This window comes from Onychostoma macrolepis, chromosome 09, assembly GCF_012432095.1.
Source record: "Onychostoma macrolepis isolate SWU-2019 chromosome 09, ASM1243209v1, whole genome shotgun sequence".
Taxonomy (NCBI): domain Eukaryota; kingdom Metazoa; phylum Chordata; class Actinopteri; order Cypriniformes; family Cyprinidae; genus Onychostoma; species Onychostoma macrolepis.
In genome coordinates, this window is record NC_081163.1 from 29,512,769 (window position 1) to 29,540,003 (window position 27,235).

Here is a 27,235-nt window from a genome sequence, read left to right on the forward strand (position 1 = left end):
TAAGATCTTAGCTGACATAAGTACATCTTTCTTGCATTTTCACTAAAACAACCTTGGGGTTAAGAAAAAAAAAAAAAAAACAGGTCTAAACCAAAAACACATTTACGGTATACAACTTGTGTCCTTCTAACAAATAAGTAGACAAGACATTTCCACGGGCCGTTTAGCAGAAGAGCAGGTTACAAATGTCAATGCTGTTACTATGATTTTATTTAGAATTACTTACAATCAGAAAGTGGATATTTATAGAAATATCAGCATTACATGAATTATTTTCCTTGTAGTGTCATGACCCTGCAAGTGAAACCATGAAACTGTCAACACTGTTACCTTTTAGGCTTTTTTTGGGAGTATTGCTGCTTCAAATTAATGACTTTTGGGAGGAAAAAGAGCTAAACCACAAACAGTTGCTTATACAATTTATGTCCTTTCAACAAATAACTATTAGACGAGACAATCTTTCACACATTATTTAACTCAACAGCAAGTGGTCTGTATAAAATGTTAACCCTGTTACCGTGATTTAATTTAGCAAACCACTGATAACTGAAAAGTAGATATTTGCAGAAATGTCAGCATTAAATGAATTCCCCATATAGTATCATGACCTTGAGCACAATGCATATTATATCAATTTAGACCATAAAACTGTCAACCCTGTTACCTTGAGGCTGGTTTAAGCTGTTTGTTTAGGGAGTATTCCTGCTTCAGACAAACGACTTTTTGGGAAAAAGGAGCTAAACCACAAACAGTTCCATATATGATTTGTATCTCTATAATAAATCATTTCAGTATAATAGCAGGCTGCCTATTCGTTGTCAACTACATAGTGCTTTGTATTACAAACTTATCTTCCATCACTCACATAAAATGAATCACTCTTTGGCTTGATTTCCCAATGCTTAATCATACCATATATAACAGTTAGAGCAAATATTTCAAAGGCGCCCAATTCTCAGTGGAGCTGTAACGTACGTAAACATTGTTGTGCTGGAGCTAGTTTATTTATTTGTTTGTGTCTGCGCGTGTGAGAGCGAACAAGGATTGTCGGCGCTGTCAGCCAGCAGCCAAGGCGTGCCTCAATTGCCTGTCTCGTGGAGCCCATTTTCCCCAGGAAGCACTGTGACTCAGTTGTGGTTGACTGTGGAGATCTCTACATGTTACAGCCCTGCGAGTGGCATGTTTTCCTAGTTCACTTTGAGGTCCTCTTCTGTCCTGAAGTATCCTCCGTCTAACAGACAAGATGGCTAATATTTCAGTTAGCACACAAGCAAACGTTACACCCTGCATGTACGGTCTAGCTGGAAAACTGATGCGGTCCCTAGCGATAAAAGTCTATCTAGAGCTTGTGCGATCTCGTCGGTTTTATTTTTCTATACAGCAGAGCTGCATTTCATGACTCATTCTCTCAGACGAAACCTTGGAATAATACGAGCGTGAAAGCGCAACTCACATGAGTCTTGAACTGAAACCTCACAATGCTTGGAAAACGGTCAAAGAGAAAAACAAAAGGGGTAATTTCGTAGAGAATCAATATATTTGTCTTTTCGACACCAATGGATAATGGACCCCAGATCTGCTGGGTGTATGCTGTGGTTTATTGCTGTCTGTAGATTTTATTATTTTTCCCCCAGAATTCTTGGGTGATATGGGTAATGCTGTGACCTAATTCAGATGGGGAACCACCCACAAGAAATCCCCCTGAATGCTGCTGAGGTAATCAGGGTCTCGTAGACCTACCTACCACAAATCTGATTTGTGGGCCATCAGAGTTGTGTGATATGACGTTGCAGCGTGATCCCTCTTAGTTTCAATGACCCAGAACAACACCTCTCGGAAATGTTTCTTGGTATTGTGTATCAGAAAAAACACAGTTTCCTTTAAAGTTTGGGTTACCTTGGGAACCGCTCTTTCCACAACTACCTCTCCACCCCGCACACAGGAAAACATACTCACAAAAAATACGCTCATCAAAAGACAGGGAAGCTGTCACAGGAAACGGCATGTTTAATGCAGCGAACACATTTACATGAGAAACTTTTCCTGTGCAGGAACACGATTGATCGCAGTTCAACAAAAACACAAGGTAGCTACATTATTGCGATTCACACAGAATCAACCGCATTATTTTGTTCACTAAGCAGTGTTTTGGCCACACTTGAACCTGAACTCCTTGACTCCTTGAGTCAAAAACACCAGCTCTTTCTCCATCATCGCCAAAATTGGTGCCATTTGTGTCTCTCTTATACATATTTGTAAAATGACTTTATCAATGAATATGCTGAATTTAACTTTGTGGTAGTTTAGGCAATTTTCTAAACACATCAACACAAATCCAGGAACTTAATTTATTTATTTTTTTCTACATGTGGACACCTTCAAATGAAATGTCTCTTCTATTACTCCAGGATTAAATCTGCTGAATAGAGTGCAACTGTGCCTGCCCACTTGCCGCATTTGTTCCAGAAGTATTTTTCCCACTCATTTTCCCATACGAATTTTAAAAAAGTCTTTATTAAGAAAATTTAAGCCATGAATCAAACCATCCAGCTAAGAGGTGGATCACATTACAAAAAAAAAGGTAAGACTGTGTATTTAACGGGTTTAACACGGGAAAGAGCTACAATCTCATGAAGCATCGTGAGTGATATAAAATAAAATGAAGGAGAAATAAAAAACTATTAATTTAAAGATGTTTTAATATATATATATATATATATATATATATATAAAATATTTGATGTTTATTGAAGATATGTATAAATATATACACAAATATGTGAGTAGGTTACAAATATATCATCGGCCGTGCTTCATGGGAGTGCTGAAGAGTTCTTTTAATCTTGATTCGCTTGCCGCGATTCTCTCTTTTTCAACAGGAATTATGCAGTTAAACAATTATTTTAAATAGAAATTTTAAATAATAAAACTAATAGCATCAACAAAAGCACATGCCATTGCCACTGATTAACAACCTCGTAGCTCACAGTAGGACTCTCTTTAATGGTTTATAAGTTATCGTTGAAATATAAAAAACAATTCCCCAATGGAGAAAATGGATGGGATTTTTACTTCAGGAACCCGTCTGTTGCACTCTATTTCACATACATAGAGGCCGCTTTTTTAAATTAATGCAGTTTTAGGAGAAACCTATACAGCATTCAGGAAGCTAATGAACTGTATGATGGTTTGGTTTTTCACTGTCCATCCCTGTGGTGGATGAGTTCAGTCCTTTACCTCATTATAAATTAGCCTTTGAATTTAGTGAACGCACATCATTTAGCCTGTGAATTGTACTCATAGGATCCATAAATGTTCCCACAGCAGACTCAAATCTTGATTTATTGTTTTGATTTCTTTTCTCTGTGACTAAGTGTCAATCCATTTAGTGTCAGAGCAAAAATAACTGCACAAACTAAAAAATAATTTTTTGTTTCAGTTCAAAGGACACTAGATGGTTTGGTTTAAGCCCGCCACCTTCATTAAGAAAAGGGGTAGTTCACCCAAAAATTATTATTTACTCACAAAACAACATTAGGATTAATCTATCACTGAGGAGAAAGTATTTAAACATTAAGCAGCTCATATGCTTGCTGGTAATTGCCATTGCACTGTTTGACGATCTCTTCCAGCATATTGAGCTCATAGTATGGAAACCTATTCTGGAGTTTCATCAGGGTCCACATATGGCCACAATCTACAAGGGGGGAAAAAACAAACAAATTGTTAATGTACAGTAGTTTAACTAATATATCCATAGCTGAATCACTCTACGTTAGCATTTCCATGCACAAAATGTGAGCGCGAGGCTGCCAAAAAATTATGAGCAACCATGGTCACTTGTTCCTAGACTTCAGATCCTGAAGCTGTCACACACATCCTTCTAATAATGTGCAGCTATGCAGCGCTGCAGCGCAAGATTGACCTCCCTGCTGGTTCATCTGGTTCATGGAGCAGGACAGACAGGGTGGGAGAACTCGTCTCCACCGCAGTGCTTCTGCCAGCCTGTTCCGCAAAAAAACGGCATCTTGATCCCACACTAAACCACACACTAATGGACCAAACTAGCACTATGGCAGACAGATGTCCCATACACACAGATCCCAGGAATGCAGGATAGATGGGAAGGCCGTCATTGGACATGAAAGCCAACAGAAAATAAATGAAATTAGGCAAGTGGTGAAAGGATGGCAGAATACTGATGGCAATAATTCAAACAGACAGAATAAGTGTTCAATCAAGGTATACATTTTATTGGTAAACTATATGTATTTCTGGGGACTGGAACCAACAACGTTGCTAGCACTATGCTTTAGCAGTTGAGCTACAAGAGCATAATTGAAGGTGAAGTGGGTATTTTTTATCATAGTTTAATGTGTAGCGCCAACTGTAAGTAATCCGTTCGTAGGTTGATTTATGGGTGGAGTTATTCGGAAAATGGAAGTCATTATTTTGTGGTTACATTCAGTGATGTTAGTGGAGCAGAAATTACTCACTTCACCTTTAAGAACATACAGCTTGAATCTGGTATAGCAAGACATTTTAGACACTACAGGCAGTGGTCAATTTTGAAATTTTGGCCTATTTCGCTTTCATAACTTGACTTCCATCAAACTAATGGAAAGAAAACATCCAAAATACACATTTGATTATTTATTATTAGATTTGATCTATTTGCATTAATAGATTTCAATTACAATACATATCTCTAAAGGCCATTTTCTCAAAATATATATTTTTTTCTTTTCTAGCCATAAATCTCCACTTCCGAAGCACCTACATGGCTCTTTCCAGTCTTATTCCCATCTATGTTCTAAAGGTTTTTGAAAAGGGGTTTGTTCAGATTTCGTTTGCATGATATATATTTGACATTTTAAGGGATAGTTCACCCAAAAATAAAAATTACCCCATGATTTGCTCTACCTCAAGCCATCCTAGGTGTATATGACTTCCTTCTTTCAGACGAATACAATCGGAGTGATATTAAAAAATCTCCTGGCTCTTCCAAGCTGTATAATGCCAGTAAATGGGGTTTAAGATTTTGAAGTCCAATAAAAGTGCATAAATACATCATAAAAAGTGCTCCACGTGGCTCTGGGGGTTAATAATGGCCTTCTAAAGCAAATATGCATTTTTGTAAGAAAAATATCCATATTTACAACTTTCTAAAACGTTATCTCTAACTTCTGCTAACTGTCATATGTGCATTCAAGAGAGAGTAGCGTTCCAGCGGATGACGTAGGATGTAGGTGTAGCATAAGCTCTGGTGAGAATATACTAGTGCCGTGAAAACCGTTTCGTTTACAGCAAATCCTCCGACATTTTTCCTTACAAATCCTCATTTTGTACTTCTAATTTGTGACTGGTGTTTATTTTGCTTTCTCCTCTGTGCTTTTGTGTCCTACGTCATCCACTGGAATGCCTCTTTACAGTTTATAAAGTTGAAAATATTGATATTTTTCTTACAACCCCCATTCACTGCCATTTCTTTGGGTGAACTATCCCTTTATTTACTATTTTCTGATTTTATGGAGTAATAAAAAGAGATATCCGAATACTCTTTGCAAACACCTTTGGCTTTTAAGGGTTAAAATGGTTCTAATGGTACTCTCCATAATGGTGCCAAGAGTGATGTGGAAATGAAAGAAATAGTTTTTGTAGCTTCGTAAAATTATGGTTGAACCCCTGATTTTTGTCTTCATACGTTTCTGTGCCTTGACCGTGGTAGATCCCTTGCTGTCTATGCAGGGTCAGAAAGCTCTCGGATTTCATCAAAAATATCTTCATTTGTGTTTCGAAGATGAATGAAAGTCTTACAGGTTTGGAACGACATGAGGGTGAGTAATTAATCTGTCCATAATCTGTTCATCATCAAAATGAAACAATGATTTTGAACCTGGCTTTATCTAATATTCGGATTTCCGTTATTAAAATATATGCAATAATTGCATACAAAATTAGATAATGCCTCAGTGCATTTGACATTTCAGAAAACTTTTCATAGAAAACAATTGTCTTAATTTACTGTGATTGATAAAATGGAGAAACTATGGTGATATCTTTTAGTTCATGTTTACTCTATTCCATTGTAATGTCTTGCCTTAAACATAGAAAGCTTCTAATGTCTCATCCTTCAGCCTAACTGCACTCATGGTGTTCATGTACTAAAGCATCATAAGCCAGGGCAGGTCCTATATCTACTGTGAGTAAGCCGAACCGCAGCCAGACGAGAGGTCATTCTGAGACTCTCTTGGTCCGGAGACAAACACATCTAATGTTTCTGGTAATCAGAGACAGAGGTGTGAGTTTGAGAATCGGAGGACCTGGCTGACCCCAAACCTCAGCTGAGGATCCAACCTTTGGTCTTTGCGGTGATTCAGATGTAAGTGATGCTGAACACACAAACATAATGTGTCATTATGCATCTGAGAAGATATGCAGACTGTTTCAATGTGAATGGCACATTAGTCCTACACCATCACACAACAGCTCTACACACAGATGGAAAGCTGGCCGTAACAGCCACACCTCTTGGCATAAAAAAAGGTGAAGATCTCCACATATGGAGCTAGATTCAGGCTGAATCGGACCATAAGTCATTTGCAAATCCCACTAAGGAGGCTAAAGCAATAAGTGTGAATCATACAATTCCATGCCTTTTGGTCAGAATAGAATAAGTAATAGTTCTCCATTCCCGGATAGGAAGTAAATTCAGAATAAGACTGTTAAGACTGAATAATTGTTTTTTTTAAATGATCAATCCATCACATCAAAAGAGAAATATAAACTCTGCCATTATTTACTGTTATGTTGTTCCAAATTGTTTTTCAGTGGAATGCATATTAAGACATTTTAAATCTTCAGGCAGTTCTTTTTCATTTAACACTCCAAAAAGGACACTATAAAAGCACTAAAAACTCTCAACTTAAATCATATGGTCATATGAGAACCAATGACATCTTTATGATGGTAATGAAGTCCAACCTCTGCCACTGTTAGGAAAAAATGTGCAAAAAGGGGATACAACAGCTTGTCACTGGGGCAGTAACTTCGCACATAATTTACCTCTAAAATGAGCATGTTATGCATACCTTTAAGATACTACTATGAACCTTTTAGTGGTAAATAGGGTAAAAAGTTTATCATGAAAATTTGGACAGGTACATAAAAAATGGGTTGAATGAAAATGCAGATTCATTCTCAGTAGATGCCGCTTTTAGAAAAGCCTATTAGCTGACCACTTTTGTTTATTGCACAGAATATTTTTCAACTGAATATTCATCTTTGTGTGAATAGATCTTTCTGCCCCAGTGACCAGAGTTAACTAAAACTACTTAAAAGTGTTACATGAAATTAAATAATATTAATTGTAATAAAATATAAAAACTAATAAAAACTTATTTTAGATAGCTGCCAACATTTTTCAATGGTATTTAGTTTACGTTGTACTTAAACAAAGTTAAATGTACTAAAACAACTAAAAATAATAATAAATAACAATTAGACGTATTTAAAAAATAAATACGTCTAATTGTTAAATAAATAAATAAAAAAACTACTACAAATGACAAACAAAACAAAATATCCCAAACTTAAAAAAAAAAAAAATAATAATAATAATAAAATATTAAAATAAAATAATTCAAAATGTCAATAAAAATTACCTCTACCTCTAAAGCTACAGAGTATAATTAATTTGACAGCTATAAAATCTTTTGCATGTTTGCTTTGATTTGAGAGTGAATAATGAATTGTATTTAAAATATAGTACACACATCTTGTGGACTGCTTTTATGGTGCTTTTTGCACTAACATTCATACATGCTATATGAACTGTCTTTTTATGGAAAAGAGCTGCATGAAGATTCTCCCTGTGTGTTCTGCAGAAATAATAACAGCATAAGGGCTTACAGCGACATGAGGGTAAGTAAATACTGACTGATTTTCATTTTTGGATGAACTATTTCTTTAACCCACACTACAGCAGGACAAGTCTGAAGACATAATGGCACATTTCCAAGTAATGACAATGCAGCCAGACTGGATCTGGAAGAGCTAACCGATGTTTTTGTTTCAGCAGTCGCTTCAGACATACAGTTAATGAATCTGTTGTCAGACAGGCATGCCAATAATTCAAGCTTCTCCCAGGCCAATTTACTTTACAGCAGGCAATTCGGACCTCAAAACAATCTAGAGTAAAAACACATCAACCACGCAGTTCGCTGCTAATGAGTTTGTCTCTTACTGACTCATTGACATTAACCTCTCATAACACTGACAGTTTGAATATACAGGGGCATCTAAGAGCATCACGTGTCTGGCATGCCGGGACATTTTTATTTATTTAGACAATGTGTTATGCTGTCCGGCACTGGGGGTGTGAGATCTGTTTAATATCACACACAAGCAGAGGCTTTGAGACTCAAGAAGTCAACGCAATGGAGACGTTTCCAGAGGTGCTGTGAAACGAAACAGACCTAAACACACACAGTGCCATGGCAGATGCATATAAATCTTGTTTAAGACTCACCATCCTCCTCTTCACAGTCTGTGTGGAGCTGTGATGGGTTGGGTACTGTGGATAAGGCTGTATCCTGCGGTTCATCATCGTCATCATCATCATCCAGCCAGACATTAGTGCTTTCAGGGGTTTGGGTCACAGGTTCAGGCACCCTTCCTGAACTACCCACCTCCAGACGGCCTAGGAAGGCCATGTTCACCCTGAAGAGAGCAATATGTCATCACAATGTTTCACAACTTGTTCCGAGCAATGAAATACTCCTACTTGAGTAGTACAGTGGGATTCAGATGTCTGAGACCAAGTTGAAATCCAAATCTTTCTCATTTAGAACAGTGCAACACATTTTAGGATTTCGATACATTTAAAATAAAGAACAGTTTTGCACTGTTTCTAGGGTTCTAGCCTTAAAAAGAAAAAGAAATATGCTCGAATGTATTGATTGTGTGTATTGATTGTGCACATATGTTTTGATGTTTTTTTTTCATCATCATTTTAACACACAATGCTCCCCTGAATAATCACAAATCACAGTGGAGAACCTGATCGTCAGGTTTTACACAAACTTGTGGAGTTCACACAGTCATTGTAGAGTCATTAGAACAACCAAAACACTAAAGCATTCTGAAATTCATGCTATTTTTCCAATTGAACTTTTCATTCAAATCGCAATGTTGACAATATAATTTGTAAAGAAAAAATGGCATCAAATTAGAAAAATGCATAATATAAGCATTTTTACTAGTGGTCTCAGACTCCTTTATTAATTCTGACAGTCATGGCTTTTTTAGCGGTCTGTCATGATTAGGCGCCCATACCGCCGATGGTCAGCTTCAGTCCGTCTCTTCCTGTCCTCCTCCTGTTGTTTTTGTTTTTCCTCCAAAATTTCTGTCTGGAAATAGTAAGTTAATGAAAACTTCATCTCCAACAGAAATGTCTCCTCTACTTATGTAAAAGGATTCAAGCTCTGTGGCTATAACAATTTAATTACATATTTGCATGAATAAACAACAATATCAACATGATAGGCCAGGCTGACCTTTTGTCCTCGATGCATATCTGTGAATTAAGTCTGTGTTTGACCGACACAAAGCCACAGAAATACCACTATACAGCCAGCTGGAAAACACCTACACTACTCCATCCATGACTACCTCCTATAACCTAGAACATGCTAATCAATAGCATATGCTAGGCAGAGTTAGTTCTTTTTCTTGGCAAAGCCCAGAGGTTTTGCTGTGGTGTTCCTGCGAAAAGTGGAGGTGATGTTTGTAAGTTCAGACCATCTGTTTCGCTTCCATTTATCTTTACCTTTATCCTCTGCTCCTCTTTCTTCTTAAGCAGGTCAGCGTTCTCCTCCTCTTTTCTGGCTTCCCTGTACTCATGACTTTTAGTCTGTGAAGAAATAGTAGCCACACAATGAAATCTAGGAATGTGTCTTTTTTGGACTATGCTGGGTTTCCTGAATTCCCTGAATAATACATGATCACACGTTTCTTAAGATGCGGTCACATTTGCCATTGCTCTGCAAAATTATGTGTGCGAAATCCAGCTATTCTAATAGGAATCTGCGCAATTGGGAGTTTCACGTGAGGGGATAAAACTTCCATACACAAGTTTTGCTCATTTTCATGTTGTTCACATGAATTTGCCACATTGAGCAACAAAAACCTGCTTGGTTTAGAAGGGACTTCTGTATGAGGGGTGCTTACATCTCTGCACTACTGAAAAGAGACAATGGACTTTTTTACTCGTGAAATTTAATTCCAATTTCATTAACTTTAGTTGCCGTTCACATAGGATGCATTTTTGTGATCAACAACATAAAAGTGCTTGCATCTCAAGGTGCATTTTTAATAGTTTATCTATTTTGAAGTTGAAACTGTCTTAAAAATGCACTGTTCATTGTGCATTCATGGTGCATCACTCAAATACCTTGATGCAATGGCCAAATTTGCATGTGTGTGGACCTCTCACAGTCTGATTACTGGTCATCGTATGCATACTCCACACAAAAATGGCAAGCGCTGACAAAAAGTGTCGTTCTAATATGACTGGCTGGCTTTATGCAGCTTCTAAGAGCAAGGACACAGGGGAGTCCAGCAGAAAAAGGCCGGATTAGCAAAAGGTTAATTAAAACAATTAATTAAAAAAAAAAAAAATTAAAAAACAAAAGGTTCCGGATTAAAACAAAGAGTGGTAAATTTGAAGAAGAACCAGTCAATGGCTTTGACAAAATTTGCAAGGTTAAAGAGATCAGAGGCAGTTATTAGCAGGTAAACTAGTTATCAATATCCAGAACTTTATGATTTATCTGTGAGTTCTGAAAAGTAATCAGTACTTAATTACTTATCAGGGATGTGATTGTTCCATATTAAAACGGATTTCCTTTTTTACGACCTGTTTGACTGACTTGAATTGTGTAAATCTGAGAGAAAAAATACTGCATTTTCAAATAGATTTAAAGTACACGTATTTCATGAATCAGTGCACCAAATACGAGTAAAAACAGCAAACTGATACTCGCCAACTAGACGGTAATTGGCTGCTTTAGCATGGCACTGTGTTCATTTACACATGAGCAGCTCATGATTTGCTGTTTTCAGTGGCTCAAAATGGTTCACAGTAAATGCTGCTCTGCATACAAGTTCAGTGAGTTTGAGTTACTTTAATGTGCATTTTAAAACACAACATGCAGCAATCATCTTTCCAAAATTGTAATTAGAATAATTTATAAATCAGTTTTTTTTTTCTTTTTTAAAAAGAGCTTTGAAGTCTCCTTGCAGCTTTCCACCAAAATAAAAATTTGTTTATTATTAATAATAATAACACATTTACTTATTTACAGTATAATAGTATTATTGCAATTATATTTTTTATTGATTTGTTTAATTTAAAAAAAGTAGGGTGTAGTGCTTTAAAGATGCAATTTCTCTTCTTTTTTCCTGTCTAATGGTGTGTGCACACCAAATACAAATTTAATTATTCACGCAAGTAGATTTCATACAAAGTCAATGTAAAGATGCAAATTCGCGCCAGCCGATGTGAATGACGTGCATTGGCCAACGTTGATTACTGTGAACGCGCGATATACTCCTCAATCGCATCTTCCATTGACAAATTTCAATTCACATGATGCGTTGTTGCGAAGATCTTATTGACACGCTTGGTTGGACACAACTAGTTGTATCAGAAAATGGAGGAGAGAAGTACGTGATGTTTTTTATTCACGCAAGTGACACAAAAAATATCCCACAAGTAATTTAGAGTGATAATGTGATGCAAATATTTGCTTCGCTTTTGGTGTGCACACACCATTACAACTAAACAGAGCACACCAATTAAGTCATAAATTGTGAACCATCCTTAGACAAATCCACACTGGACTCCAGCTTTCGTCCATACAATACGACCCCTGAGGGTGAGCCCATCACATATTTCAGCGCAAAACTGGGTGTCAGCTGTGATGTTTCTCTGAGATTCTCATGGCCCTGTTCAGAACGACTCTGTAAGGAGGGCCGAGCAGAGAGCCTGGAAGCTGAAGAGATCCTTTGTGTGTTTGGTCAGACGGCCCGGGGACAGCAGGCAGGGGCTGCTCTGTTTGAAATGGCCAGAGAGTAAGGGGAATAGGTGGGACGACCTGGGCCTGGCATCCTGGGAAGCCAATACAAAGGATCCTTTGCACAAACAGAGGATATGGAGGAGATTAATCTGTCTTGTGGAAGCATCACTGAAAGCATAACAATTCTCAGTGGCCACAAAACCACATCAAGAACCCGTCTTTCCACAAACACTTTGATCGGCGGGCCTACGACATTTAGGTTGGAGCGTTTCATTACTTGGCCTGGAGGCTGTCCAGCCACTTAAGTCAATACAGCAAGAGAAAGCACAATCGAAGGGCCTCCTCTCCCGGTAAGCTGGGAGAGCCAATGCTCTGCTCAAAACGCTGTTGCATGTGTTGTGTACCACGACCCTACAGTTCTAATGCACGAACTGTCTATTAGAGGGATTTTCCCCATTAGTCATCCAGAGGGAAGTCCTCGAAAATCTCAAACAGGGAACAATTGCAGACCAGTTTTGAAAGCCGCACAACAAAACATTCTTTGCTTGACACGAGACGATGCCGATTTTTAACAGTGCTGTCAGATGCCACTTTTAGTGATTTCTACAACATAAGAGGCAGCCCTCAAACCTCTCATGGTCAGCCCAGCCCTCAATCCCCACCAGTCATGGTCAGAAATTAACCAGGGCTGAGAGCAAATTGCCACTAAATGTGACAAAAACATCCCTGTAGCAAACTCATCTATTTGATCTCTCACATAACATTTGGTATTTTTCATTGCATTAAATTCTAGGCTTCTGTAGTGATCTTTGTAGACACTGTAATCACTATTGTCACTACAGGACAGTGTGTTGTGAATGTGTATTATATGAAAAATAGCTTTGAAAGCAATAAACGTAAAGAAAACATACCTAAAAAACTGAATATGAATATACTGAATGAATATAAAATTGATATATAATCCACAACAGACAGTATATTTATAGCTATATCAGATCTAGACATGTGGAGCTGGGGAGGAAGTGGGAAATTGGTATTTTAAAGTCATTGTAAGCTGCAAATAGACTAGCATGCTGCAGATGACGTATATATGAAATATTTTAATGATGCAATGGCACCAGATTTGATTAGTTGAGAGAGATGTATTAAGGGAATGTATTAAGAAGCAGCACAGCTGTTTAACTTTGATAATAGTAAAAAATGTTTCTTATGCAAATCAGTATTATGTAATATGCAAATCAGCATATTAGAATGATTTCTGATAGATCATATGACACTGAAGACTGGAGTAATGGAGATTCTGAAAATTCGGCTTTGCATCACAGGAATAAATTGCAATTTAAAATATACCAACATATTAAAAAAGCAGCCTTGGTGAGCATATGAGACTTATTTCAAAAGCATTGAAAGTCTTTTGTTACGTTGTCCTGGCTGTCTTCAATTTATTTTGCTAATTTGCATTTGATTTGACTTTATGCCATAACTTTTCCCAGTTGAGAATAAGGGGTTTATTACCCCCTAATGAAAGTAATTTCTGCTGCCACCAGCATGGTGGAGATCTTCATACTTTTGATGATTCTTCAAGCAGAACTTTAAAGAAAACGTTCACCTAAAAAAAAAAAAAATAAATACAGGCACTGTAAGGTCTATATCTGTGTTTGGTGATCACAAGAACATTCTGAAGCATACCGAACCTGCTCAGAATTCAAGTGAAATCATGTGGGTTAGCTGTAATTAACACCTCTAAACACATCCTGTCAGATTGCTTATGTCACAGGCTCAGCCTCTGGCTACTTTCCAGGTACTTTCACTCAAACCATACAGGTTATTCCACACCAGTCTCTCTTTTTGTTGCATTCTCACAGACCCCTCTCTGCCTTTTGTGAGGCGTGCTGGGAAGTCCCCTGAACTCTGCTTGCCTCACCATTCAGAAGCAACACTTGCAACTTTGCGCTGGCTGACCATGAAACGGAAGGCTGCGTGTTTACAACTAAGGAAGCTCTATGATGGACTCACTCAGCGATCTCCGGTGTGAGGCTAATGAGGAGATAATTGGAGGGGACCGAGCTCTGCAGCAGGCCGACTCTTTGCTGCAGTCCAGTGTGCCATGTCAAGGAAAGCTCCCGAGCGAGCAATGTTTGCTTTGAAAACATGTATCAAAGACAGATCAATTGGTGTGAATTATTCCAGTGCCTTGGGCTGTAACCTCAGTGCCACAGCTATGCACAAGAGGCTTGAACTCAGGCCTATGGAGCACACAGTGCATTTTTGGCCTCTGTCTTACCCAGGATGATGCTGGTACGGAATTGCTTGCTGCCATAGAAACACTACTGCTGGACCTCTCAATTCTGTGAAGAAACTCCTCGGTTTTCCTGCAGGAGGAAGAAACATAATTGTGATTACAGGGATAGTTCATCCAAAAAAAATTTAAATTCTGTCGTCATTTACTCATCCTCATGTTGTTCCAAACCCATATGATTTTCTTTCTCCCAGAAATCACAAAAAAAAAAAAAAAAAACATGTACTGTGTTCTGAACTGTGTGTAAGTTTTCTGAGGAAAAGACTGAAATTTAAGTTGCTTTTCACCGACTGTCTTGACTGCTCTCAAATCTCATTCATCTGTTAAAAACAATAAAATTAATTTAAAAATAATATACGTAATATAGGCATCAGTATCAGTACTGGTTATACTGGCCTTTAATTGTAGATTCAGTTAAACAAATATTTAAAATATCTAACATTTACAATAATGCAATAATGCACATTAATTTGTACAGTATATTCAATGTGAACATATATTTATTATAAACATACATTTTAATGTTAGGTGTAATTAATCATGATTATTTACACAAACTTATGTGATTAATTAGTTAATTTTTGTAATAATTAAAAAAATATTTATGTATTCATTCATTCATTCAAATTGGAGCTTAAAAGCCTCTGGTCGCCATTTGCTTGCACTGTATTATAAAGAGCAGCATGAGAATCAAATTTCTTCTTTTGTATTTAACTTTGGTGGAAATAAATCTGGCTTTGTGATGAAACAATGGTAAATAATCAAAGAAGCTTAAATGCCAGCAGCATCTTGAATGATTCCTTGCAATGGTTTTGAATTATCTCTTGACAGGCTCTAAACAAAAGCATATTTTTCACTGAACTTGGGCCAAGGATAAACCTGTGCATTCAGGTTTATTGTTTTTGGACAATGGCCAGTAGTGCAGCTTAACTTCCTACTTCCTCCTTTAAACAATGCACACTTTAAATCTGGCAAGGTGTAGAAAAAATGTTGACGTACATTTGCTTGTCGTGTTGGTACAACTTCTTTCTCTGTTCGTCTTCTTGCTTTTTCCTCATTTCTAGTTTAGTGGCCTGCAATGCATTAGACATGATATGTGCACTTTAGAAGTTAAAATACTTAATTCTCTTTCAGCTTAATATGCAAATGAACTACAGTATAATAATGTATACAGTATAATTACTACAGTTTAAGCATTCTGACCTGCTTGATATACAGCAGCAAGATAGTCTCATTCAGTGCTGAGAGTTTATAGTGGAAGTTTTAGTTCTGACTGACCAATGGCCAATCAGTATTTTTGCATTTCTATTTAGCTATTTTATCTAGTTAGCTATTTAGCAAGAAGTTTACTAATGCATATATATCATATACTGTTGTAGGTGTGACATCCACAGGAGATAAAGCTCTCACATCAGTGACCTGCCTAGTTCTGTCTGCGGCTCTGTTAGATACTGAGAAGATGAGGATGTGAGCTAGAAGTCTAGAAGTTTTTGTGCCAGGCCTTGCGGCCTTGACTTTCCATTCAATCAAAGATCCTCGGATCTCAGCTGATGTTTCTCTTAGTTCTCTCATCACCTTCATCTGGGAGAAAACTCTCCCAATCACCATTGAGCCCGAATAACATATTTTGGAGTTCATCACCCTTCAAAGCCGGAAGAACTTGAAGAACTCCAACACCACCAAACCTTCAAACCATCAAAGCTTTCATCTGAGACTGCATCCTGACACTCGTTCAACGACCAAGGCAATGCAAGTATCATACATTTAACTAACGAAACAGAGGTTTAGTATAAGCTATAGACCCCATTATAGATGGCGCTGATGGTTTTACTCAGGTGGTTAACTGACTCTTTCCATAGCTTCATTCTCTGGTTTTCCTGATGGTTTCATCCATCCAGTCTCATTTGCCCTTTCCCCATGTATGAGTGATTGTATGTTTTGTTTGTTAGACTAGTTTGTGTTAGTGTTTAGTTAATAAAACTCTTGTGCACAAATTACGTGAGTTTCTGATTCTTCTTGTAGATAATGTCCCTTTACGATTTTGATCCTTACTACATGCTCTAATGCATTAATACTTAGGAAAGTGTTTTTTGTGGCCACGAAAATATCCTTTCTTAGAATTGATATGAACTTGATATGAAAAATGTTTGCTGGACGAACAGATTAGTTGATGGCAATTTAATTCTGTTACAGTTACTAATGGCAGCTTGATATAAATAATTGTAATTAATCCTAATTAATTGTAATTATTTATATACATTTCCCTTTTGAGCTAATATGCTATACTGTATTCTGCATGACCATTCTATATCCCTTAATCCTACCCAAAACCTAAACTTAACAACTACCTTACAAACTATTAATAAACAGTAATTGGAAATGTATTGAGGAAAAGTCATAGTTAGTTAATAGTGAGAACTGTTCCTAAAAATAAAGTGTGACCATATATATAAATGCATAAACATATAAAAATACAATGTTGTCCATTTGAGACCACTAGTGAAAATGTAGCATTTTTCTAATTTAATACAACATTTTTCATTAAAAATAGTTTGATAACTGAACCTTAAATAGTGCAGAATCTTTACATTTTAATTATTTAAATATAATTTTTGCTGAATTGTATGAAATGATATTTATATTTAATTGAATCACATATTTTCATAGTGTTGTCATTCCCAGATTGCACTTTGTTAGATGCTGACTGCATTTCACTGGCGCTGTATTTGTACTTTCCACAATGTCAATAAAGTTAAATCTAATCTAATTAAAAACTTTTTCTTCAACTGTTTTTCATTTCCAGTATTCCAATATTCCAAGCTCATCTACAATCCCGAGATCCCTAAAGTAAACCATTATTACACTATGAGAACGGCCAAACAGTGACCGGAGCATGTTTTAGCAAATGAACTGTGGCTGCTGAAATAATTAGACTCATCAATCACGCAAAGCTCATGCAGCAGCAACACTGAAGGCTGAAGTCTAATATAGTATTTAATTGCAAAGAAGACATAACTTGTAAGTTGCCTGCAGTGACATCTGGAGTTATAAAGTCTGAATTACAAAGGCATCATAAAAAAGCACTGAATCCAAACACAAGCCAGATGACCATATGAAGTTTTGCAGATGCATGAGAGTAACACAATGCCCTGCAGAAACGCTATAAAAACTCAGATGTAAACAATTTCTTGGGCTGTACCTTCTCTCGCTGTAAGGCCTTCATTTTCTCATTCTCCTCCTCCTCTGCCTGTCTCTTCTTTTTATCCATTTCCTCTTTTTGAAGCTGTAGAGATATTTAAATGTACTGTAAGTATGCAACACACCACAAGTATTTGGGAAAGGAACCAGAAATTTTAAACAGGTACTCCTAAACCTTTTTTCTCAGCTTTGACTGGCAGTATTCATCCTGCTGTCTTTGTCTGACTTCTGTCAGTGATACTGCTCCACCTGTGAGAGTGAATACATTATCAGCTTTAGATGTTCCTTTCCTTTGCTTTGTGTCTTTTTTTTTTCATTTCAGGACTTCCATATATTTCATCTCCACATTACCTAGTCTCTCTGGAGCCAGCTGAATGGGACCAGGGCGGTTCTCCTCTTTCAATCTCCTCAGATCCTCCTCTTCTTTCTGTGCAACTGCAGAGTGGGAAATAGAAATGCATTTTATTTCTACACACAAATAGGATGTTGTGACAATGGCTGAAGATCAGGGCTGAACTGGAAGTTTGCAAAGGGCATGTTACTAAATGACTACTTAATACACAATTTTTAATAGAGACATTAATTATATGCTGGAATACACTACACAACTTTTGCACAGTTTTTTCCCCTTAATCAATGCTAGATGCCAAAAGTCAGAGTTCGAAGTTTTTGATTAAAGCAGGGGAGCCCAATACTGTTCCTGGATCTACCTATCAGCAGGTTCCAACCCTGATCAAACACATCTGTCTGTAATTATCATGTTCTCCTCAATATCTTAATCAGTTGGTTAAGTTGTGTTTGATCAGGGTTGGAGCTGAACTTTGTAGGAAGGTACTGTAGATCTCCAGGAACAGGATTGGGCACCACTGGATTAAAGGAATAATTTACCCTCAGGCCAAGATGTAGATGAGTTTGTTTCCTCATCAGAACAGGTTTGAAGAAATTTAGCATTACATCACTTGCTCACCAGTGAATCCTCTGCAGTGAATGGGTGCCGTCAGAATGAGAGTCCAAACAGCTGATAAAAACATCACAATAATCCACAGGACAATTAATATCTTGTGAAGTGAAATGCTGCATGTTTGTAGGTTTGTAAGAAAGTTTTAACTTAAAACGACGACTTTTTCACTGGAGAAAATAATATGGATAGAGGATTCATCTTTCAGCTGGATGCAATGATTTAAAAGTTAAAAACATCTTAATGATGAATTTATTACAAACATGCAGCTTTTCACGTCACAGGACACTTCATGTGGATTAATTGTGGATTATTGTGATGTTTTTATCAGCTGTTTGGACTCTCATTCTGACGGCATACATTCACTGCAGAGGATCAATTGGTGAGCAAGTGATGTAATGCTAAATTTCCCCAAATTTGTTCCTACGAAGAAACAAACTCATCTACATCTTGGATGACCTGAGGGTGAGTAAATGTTCAACATATTATAATTTTTGGAGGAATTATTCATTTAAAAATAGTAAAAAACAAACAAAATATACCCATATAATCTATCTATCTAACACTTTCCATTGCAAAAAAATTTCATTATAGTAAAAAGTTTGTTTTGATTTTTAAAATGTTCTTCACACACTAGGAAAAACATGGTTCTTTTAATGTTCTTCTATTGTATCACTGCAACCTCCCCTTCTGGTACCTTCATTTAAGACTGTGTATGATGGGCACAGACCATGATTTTTTTGCTTTACACAAATATGTTTGATATATTAAGCTAATTTTAGAACACATACTGGTTTCATTCATCATTCTCCTAGCAACGATTAACCATTTACAAAGATAGCAAGTGTATTATGGCTAGTGTTTTCAAATGAGTTTTAAAAATCATGTAGTGTATTCCAGCCTTAAGATAATAATGAACTGATGCCAACCTCTCAGAGGACCTCAAAGGATGCCAACCCTCAGACAACATACAGAATTACCAAATTTTGCCATAAGTTAAATATATTAAGTTTCTACAATATTTAATTTCATGTAAAGCTGCTTTGCAACGATTTGTATTGTAAAAAGCACTATACAAATAAACTTGAATTGAATTGAATGAACAACATTAATAACAACAACAACAAGAGAAATCTGTCTTCTCTTGCAGACACAGATAAACATGCTGAAATTGCACCTGATGGTAGCAATTAGAGACACATCTGGATCACATGAAGATGGAAAATACAACAACAGTTGTGTCATGACTTACTCCTCTGCAGTTTGCTCCGTCTTGATTCATTTGGTGGTATCTTGGTGAATCCATCAGCACTGTGGTCAAAGGGCATGCATTAGGTACATTTGTTTTCAAATTCAGACTCCATCCATGTTGTGAACTTATCAGTCTCATATGCCAGCAATGTCTCAAAACCAAGGTGGAGCACAAGTCATCTTTTCTTACGTAAAGTCAGAATTTTTCACAAACAACTCTGGGGAACTTCCCCTCCATCCCCATCATATTTGATGGTGACACACAATACACACACCCCAAATAATGCAGCTGTCAAAAGCCATTTAAAAACACATCTTGATCATAGCTGATCCCCTGACATCACAAATAACCCCAAATGTGCTGCCTGATGACACATAAAACAATGAGTCATGTGGTATAAATCAAAATTATTAGAATTAGGCATGATGAAACTGAACACAAATAGAAAGAGTAGCCTAGATAAGTTCAGGCAACAGTTCAGTACTTTACAGTAAATAATAAATTAGGCCTAATTTAATAAACAAACCAGTGACATGGACATAAATAACTGGAATCCCCCTTACAAAAATTCACCATGCAACCAAATTCCTGCAAAAATATCATATAGGCCTAATACAGTTATTGTTACTACACGACAACAAAGCAATATGGTCATCAAAGAAGAGAGAAGTTAAAATGGCAAAAAGCTTCTCACATCATTAAAAAGATCACATACTGATTTACTATGACCTTGCATTTGAACAAAGAACTATTTTATTTGAACAAGTAATTATGGCTGCAATGTCTGATCATTTGTCGATTTTATTTACACAGTAATTTATGATGTTTGTTTAATAACGTTTTGTCATCTAAAAAAGTGGTTGCCGAGCAACACACAAATGTAAACAAAGGTGTATGTTTGTAGAGTAAAGGTGCGTTCCCGTAATTACGAGATTCCAACTTGTAAAAAGCGTTCACGTCCTCGTAGAACTCTAATTTAAACTTGTGAACTGGAAGCTTTCTGAAAGCTAAGGCTTGCACCCTGCTTGTACCACGTGACCGCGGAACCAGAGAAAAATGCCGGCCCGGTGTGGTGACCAATCGAGTACCCCCTCGAAATCGGGTCCCATTAGGACCCCAAGCGATCCCATTGGGTGTGTTTGACTTCATGCAGCGCCGCACAGACCTATCGGCGAGAGTAGCGGAAAGCGGAGACGTAAAGTCGAACACTTCCGGTAGTGATGCTCTCGCGGTGTTTGCATACTCTTATCACAGATTAATTGAATAACATGCAATATTTGTCAAATGCACAGACTTTTCATAAATGTTTGCTTGAGCAACAGAAACACTTTTTATATATATTGCTTAATACAGGGCCATCTGTTCAAGAATAAAGTTCAACATATTTAAATACCAATAAAGTGGGGGTATATTTGCTTTTATCAGTGTTTTTTATTAAATGTGACTCAATATAGCATTGCGACTATACAGTAAAAAAGCTTTTACTGTTCTAAAAACAGATTTGTGAGCAGTATTTTTTTTTTATTATTATTATGCAAAACTTATACAAAGGTTTGTACAAGCATATGCAACTCACAACAAGTACAAAAACAAATAGCCTAAACATTCATAAGAATATGTAAAGTGCAACAATTCATGTCAGGGGTAAAATTACAACAATTTAAAGTAACAAAAAGCTTCATAGGTCTTTCTTGCTTTTTTGTTCTTAATTTTATCTAATGTAGTACCATATTGTTTAATCTCTTTTATCAAATGTTCAAAGTTTGGCTTAGCATTAGTCCATTTTTTCACACGAATGTGATTTTTTCCAAGTAAAATTAGCTTTGTGAGCAGTATTGGTGAATTTGGCCAATCGTGAAACAACTGTGTCGTCATCAGCGCTCCTGCAGTCGCTCTGGAGAAACAGAGTGGTGGAACTATGATGTCACTTTGTAGGCAAAAACCCGGAAGCGAGTGCATTTTAGTACTTCTGGTTCCATTGTCCCAGAGTCAATGGGTTTTTTGAATGGGATTTTGGTTAAATCCCTAAAATAAGGTCCGTGGTTCACACAAGCTCAAGATACTTTCACGTTTTATTCTACGACATAAAACACACCAGTTACACCCCACTCGTGATTTTCTTAAACTGTTATGTTTCTTAAAAAAGATGGTTGCTATCAAGTTGCTAAATGGGACTACAGGCGCTGTCGGAGACATTAAACGTCATCACACCGAACAGTTTATCAATTTACAGTATTTTCCAGTTGTAGTATAATTTGTAATTCAATTAGTTGTAGAATAACCAATGAATAGTTTCCCGCATTTTATATTGTTGTTCGACAATGTTTTTTGTTTTTGTTTTGCTTTGCTTTGCCACAAAATGCGACACATGTCTTCGGATGGAAGATGCTCGAGTTTATCGCTTCCGTACTGATGAGGAGACTCTGGGTTCGGAGCATAAAGTAAACTCATTTTACGATTAATCCATGTAAACACCACATTTACCGGCTTTACTACCAAAAACTCGCTCAATCTGCTGTTATTTAATAGATCAAATGCACTGGAAGTTTATTGAATAGTATGTGTTTTTAATATTCATATTAATCAAGGATTTTTGACTTTTAATGCACCTTATTTCAAAATGTACAGAAATACATGGTTTCAGATGTCCTTTAGTTTAGATTATTTCATTTATTCACTATACTATTTATTACTAATGTCTCATTTCAGTTTTAGTTTGGTTCTAGTTTTGTATTTATTCCAGTTTAAATTAAATGGTTCATGTAGCGTGGATTAAAATTCATATACAGAGAAAATACTTTTCACTGTACGTTAAAAATAAGTTTGAAACAGTTGTCGGGAGCGCGGTGGTGGTGACGTTGAAGGCGAGCGACTATGGTGGTGTTCGTTTATAGCCTAAGTTTAGCTTTTCAGTTTTGGCACTTTTATTTAGGCTTCAAAATTCGTCAAAGTAATATTATTTTGTGAAGATTATCTTGATCGACAAAACGTGTAAGTTTCATGAACTATGACTGAACACAGAGCTTATTTTTTGCGATTATCCAAAAGCCTATGGAAAATTCCTATTGGCTTTTTGTCGAGGGAACCATCATGCTAACCGCCGATCAGCCTACAAAGTGACTTCATAGTTCCCCCACTCTACGCCAGCTGAGTCAGCCGGCTTGAAACGCTATCGCGGTACTTTGATGCCACACGTGACAGTGACGTGGCGTCGGCGCCGGTTCAAGTCGGACAAATTTTCTAACCGGCATGCACTGCTTCAAGTCAGCCGCCGATCGGTCTGCCCAGTGTTGCATGAAGTTGAACACACCTCAAATTATCTTTAATAGGTACTCTCTTTAGTGCCTGATTACAATTCCTACAAAATTATGTTATGATAAATGCTGTTTAAACTACGGTACTATGATAATTAATGTCTGTATTCGTTAGCTTAGCTATGTACTAGCATAGCATACAGATACCTGATTAGCTGCAAAGCTTATTTTATACAGGAATTTGCGCTTATCCTACAAGAAAACACTCATTTTACCTGCTCAAAAACACAGCACACAGTTTTAGTGCGTGTGTTTTTAAATGCTAATGAGCTTTGCTCGCCCCGCCCCTCTGTTCTGTGGGGCGTTTTTGACACAACACACGTGGAGTGTTGCCTTGACAACAGTTGAGGGTATATTTTGAAGAATGGCAGCGGGAGTCTCTGAGGATACTGTGCAACCGTAACGTTTTGAACCGGAGTCGGACCCGGAACAGGTAACAGATAACATAACTTATTCTGGCATAATATTGAAAAACATCAATTAGAGTATTTATAGTCTTGGATCATATGCATTTGCAGGATGTAAACAGTATTTTGCAGGTATTGTGTTACCATTAATTTTCATGCAGTTATAACTGTTTTTTATTTATTTAAATTTTTTACATTACTTCTTAACAGACACCGTTATAAACCATCTACAAAAGTAAGCTTAGTGTAGTGTTATCATGTTAACTTTAATACCTGCGTACACAGTTTGTAATAACACAATAACCGTAACGCTTTTGTTCATTATAAACGTGGGATTATTAATTATATTGAGAACGTCAGAATAGAAAACATGCATGTACCCTGAATGTAAACATTAGCCACATACATCGTGAAGCGTGCTAGCCATTTGCAAAGATTAATATAAAGATTAATATAAAGGTTAATTAAACGTTACCCTCACTTCTTCTGGAGGTTCAGCAGGAACACGAATAGTTGGTACCGATTCTTTTTTCAGGAGCAGCTTCTTAGCAAAACTAGCTTTATACTGACCTTCATTTATAAAGCAGTCTGGTGAAAAATTATTCGCGCAAACATGAAAACATTGACGTTGCTCGTGGGGAATATTCCCTTCAAAAGCAAAACTCAGCCACTGTGTCTTCAGCGGTTCGGACTTAGGAACATCAAAATGACTGCTGTGTTCATTATTGCACCCGAGAACAGAACACCACAATCGCTTAGACGCCATTCTGCTCATAGACAGCTCCAGCGTATATCAACAATGACGCGCGGACTATGATTGACAGCTCGCTCACGAGCAAGGGCGGGTCTGTGTTGAAACACTGCTGTCAATCAACCATCGTGGGAGGGGCGTCCGACCGTGTGGCGTCACACGGTCGAACGGCTTGATTTGAGACAGGGTAAAACAAATAAGGAGATTAAAAAAAAAACACTGGATGGATTTTTATCATTTTATGATGGTTGTGTACAGGCACTGCTAACACACATTTCAGTACAATCAACTTGTAAAAGTGCATGTACCATTATATGACCCCTTTAAGATATGACTTGAAGGCAGCATAATTTACAACAGTTTCGAATTTGGCTCAACCAATCAGAGTCAAGGACCGGAACTATCCGTTTGATAAGCCATGGCCATACAAGGCCTCTCTAAGGCCGTTCATGTCTCATTTCCGACTAGGAAACTCGTATTTACGATAATTCCGATAGCACGTGAAGGCAGCATAACAATGTACACAATGTAAATAAAGGCAAACATTCGGATAGAATTGAAGAAATTATAGATGTAGCCTACTTAATATTAATAGTTGGTAAGTTTATCCAAGACATTTACTCAAAAAACCATGCATTTTATTTTATATCGAAAACCTCCTATTTGTAGGCTGTCTACCAGAGGATTGTTGCATTTATTTATTTGTTTGTGTTGATTTTTAATGATATTTTACTAGCCTATAGGCTGTCTTGGATTCCACACGCTCACATTTCCCTATTGATCTCTCTTCGAATCACTAATAAGGCCTTCCTTGATAATACTGCAATTTTGGACTCAGTTGGTAGCCTATGATAAATATTCGTATGAGTTTCGCTTCCCCATAATGTTTTCACAGAAACGAAAGTGAAACTAAAGTAGCCTATGGTTTATAAACAGCTAAGGAACTACAGAAATAAATATACGATTTAATCACCAAAATGACCGATCGTTAGCTCAAACACATCGAAATAACGATACATGCTAAAACGTAAAACATGTAAAGAAAAAATTGTTCATGCATTTAAATGTAAAATATTTGTTTTTATCATATGTATTATTTTATAAATATATTATTATTATGTCAAACGTGAACACCTAGTACGAGATTCAAATTCATGATATTTTACTGTTGTACTTACTGTGTTGGCTGATTCTGAGGGTTTGAAGTACTAGGCGAGTTATTCTCACAATAATTTTCATTCGTTTGCTCGCTGTCCGTCATATTGCTCCTTTGCTCTATTTCATTTCCTCTATATGCCCGGCTTCCTCTGGAATAACGATTTAGATGTGTAGATCGATCCATGCTAGTTTATTCTTCTGTCGCGTGATTCCTGACCTTTACATAAACTAGGACAGCTGAGCACTGGCACTGACAGGGAGTTGGTTATTGTATTGCCTAGTCCCTCTGTGTGGGATTCCCCGCTAAACACCAGTATTCATATGCAACATAGTGCATGAACGCTTTTTAAACACGATAGATATATATAATGCTTGGCAGTTACAGCTTTTTTGGAGGTTTAATTTAGTGCACATGAATCGGTGGGGTATGAAACGCCTTGCTCTGTTTTGGAATCGCGAGACCCCACAGCAGCGCGAAGATTGTCCCTCTGGTTTCTCCGTAGGTGTGTGTCATCATCAGCATGGCGAGCTCCAGTGGTGTAGTGATGGAGGGGGACTTCATGAGACATGCTGAATATACACCGAAATCTACCGGGCAGAGTGAGACAGATATTGACAAACGCTTTGTGAGTAAATGTTGCGCTTGAGAGTCCGGAGCATTTACACTGTTTTGCTATGAAATGGCTGAGCTTGTGTCATGAGAGTTTCATCTGTGTGCTCATCAATAGTATTGACCTTGCTGCTCACATCTGAAACTCAAAGCAATTATCTGAAGACTTTTAGCTTTTCTTTTTCTTATACAATTATAATGTTATAACAATTGCCAAACACATTATGTAAACTGATGCATTAACAAAAATGGCCCAATAATGATTATGTAAGTGTTGTCACATGGGAAATTAACACTTTATGGCCCACAAAAAGCTATAAGTACAAGTTGAAGTATAGTCATTTGTCAAGACAATCTTGTTTGTCAAAGCCTTATTTGAAAGATTAAAATAGATACAAATTGGTCTCTAAGGTGTTCTTGGTGGTTTTTAGGGCATTCTGGGTCTTTGTTATGCATTTTGAGGTAGTAGCTGGGGCATTCTGGGTGTTTTATTAATTTTGGGGTATTGTCTGAGAAGATAGATAGATAGATAGATAAAAATAACATCTTAAAGGTTAAAGGGCTTGTGTGTACATCTGAACTACATGACAGCATGAATTCATGAATCACACTGATGAAGTCATGATTCTTCAGTCAGACTCTGAACATTCAGTCAGTGGAAGTCTATGGAATTTTGAATATTCAGATACAGGAAAAACACTCTTTAGAATTAAAAAAAAAAAAGTTCTAGAATCTTAGATTTCCAGTGAAAGTCTAGTCTAGTTTTTAAAGTTTTCATGGTTTGCTATGGGAAAACCTTATGTGCCTTGTCTAATGTTTAAAATCCTTCTCTACCAGCGTTTGACTTGAGTTTATTATTAATTATCATAGTGATGTGATGGATATGTGTGTGTGTTTCAGGGTGGCTGTCTGATGGCAGTGGGGCTGGGAGTTGCAGCGGCAGGGTTTGCAGGTGAGCACATCTGCTTTGGACCCCTGTGTATGCATCCTTTTGGAGATTTGTATGTCATTAAACCTCTTGTTACATAGTCACATGCAGAAGCTACATGCATTTATATAATATGTGTGGTATGGCCTAGTGGTTAAAGCTCTGGGCTGAGAACCAAAGGTTACTGGTTCAAACTGATGATTGATCACCATTGTGCTTTTGAGGTAGTGCTTAACCTCAGATTACTCCAGGGGAGACTGGATTGCTTGTATTTTCTTAC

At 37.1% G+C, this 27,235-nt stretch overlaps 2 protein-coding genes across 4 annotated transcripts in view; one reads left to right on the forward strand and one right to left on the reverse strand.

Moving 5' to 3' along the window:
* Positions 1-1,983: 1,983 nt before the first annotated feature.
* Positions 1,984-25,608, reverse strand: epsti1 (epithelial stromal interaction 1). The gene is made up of 11 exons (XM_058786427.1): positions 25,438-25,608; positions 19,788-19,846; positions 17,929-18,012; positions 17,753-17,826; positions 17,579-17,662; positions 15,379-15,452; positions 14,365-14,452; positions 9,830-9,913; positions 9,337-9,410; positions 8,531-8,721; positions 1,984-3,697 (listed from the first exon to the last, which is right to left on the reverse strand). Exons 1-11 carry the CDS (start codon positions 25,599-25,601, stop codon positions 3,567-3,569), a joined length of 1,107 nt encoding a protein of 368 aa, XP_058642410.1. The 5' UTR covers positions 25,602-25,608; the 3' UTR covers positions 1,984-3,566.
* The window catches only part of dnajc15 (DnaJ (Hsp40) homolog, subfamily C, member 15), a 33,876-nt gene continuing 30,091 nt past the window's right edge, over positions 23,451-27,235 (forward strand). Inside the window, exons 1-3 of one of the 3 annotated variants that reach the window (XM_058786428.1) lie at positions 23,451-23,534; positions 25,921-26,043; positions 26,928-26,979. In XM_058786428.1, the coding sequence (XP_058642411.1) occupies positions 25,939-26,043; positions 26,928-26,979 (157 nt within the window). In that variant the 5' untranslated portion in view covers positions 23,451-23,534; positions 25,921-25,938. Of the gene's footprint in view, positions 23,535-25,805; positions 26,044-26,927; positions 26,980-27,235 lie in introns of those variants that run through there. The other 2 variants (XR_009272764.1, XM_058786429.1) reach the window with 2 other exon arrangements.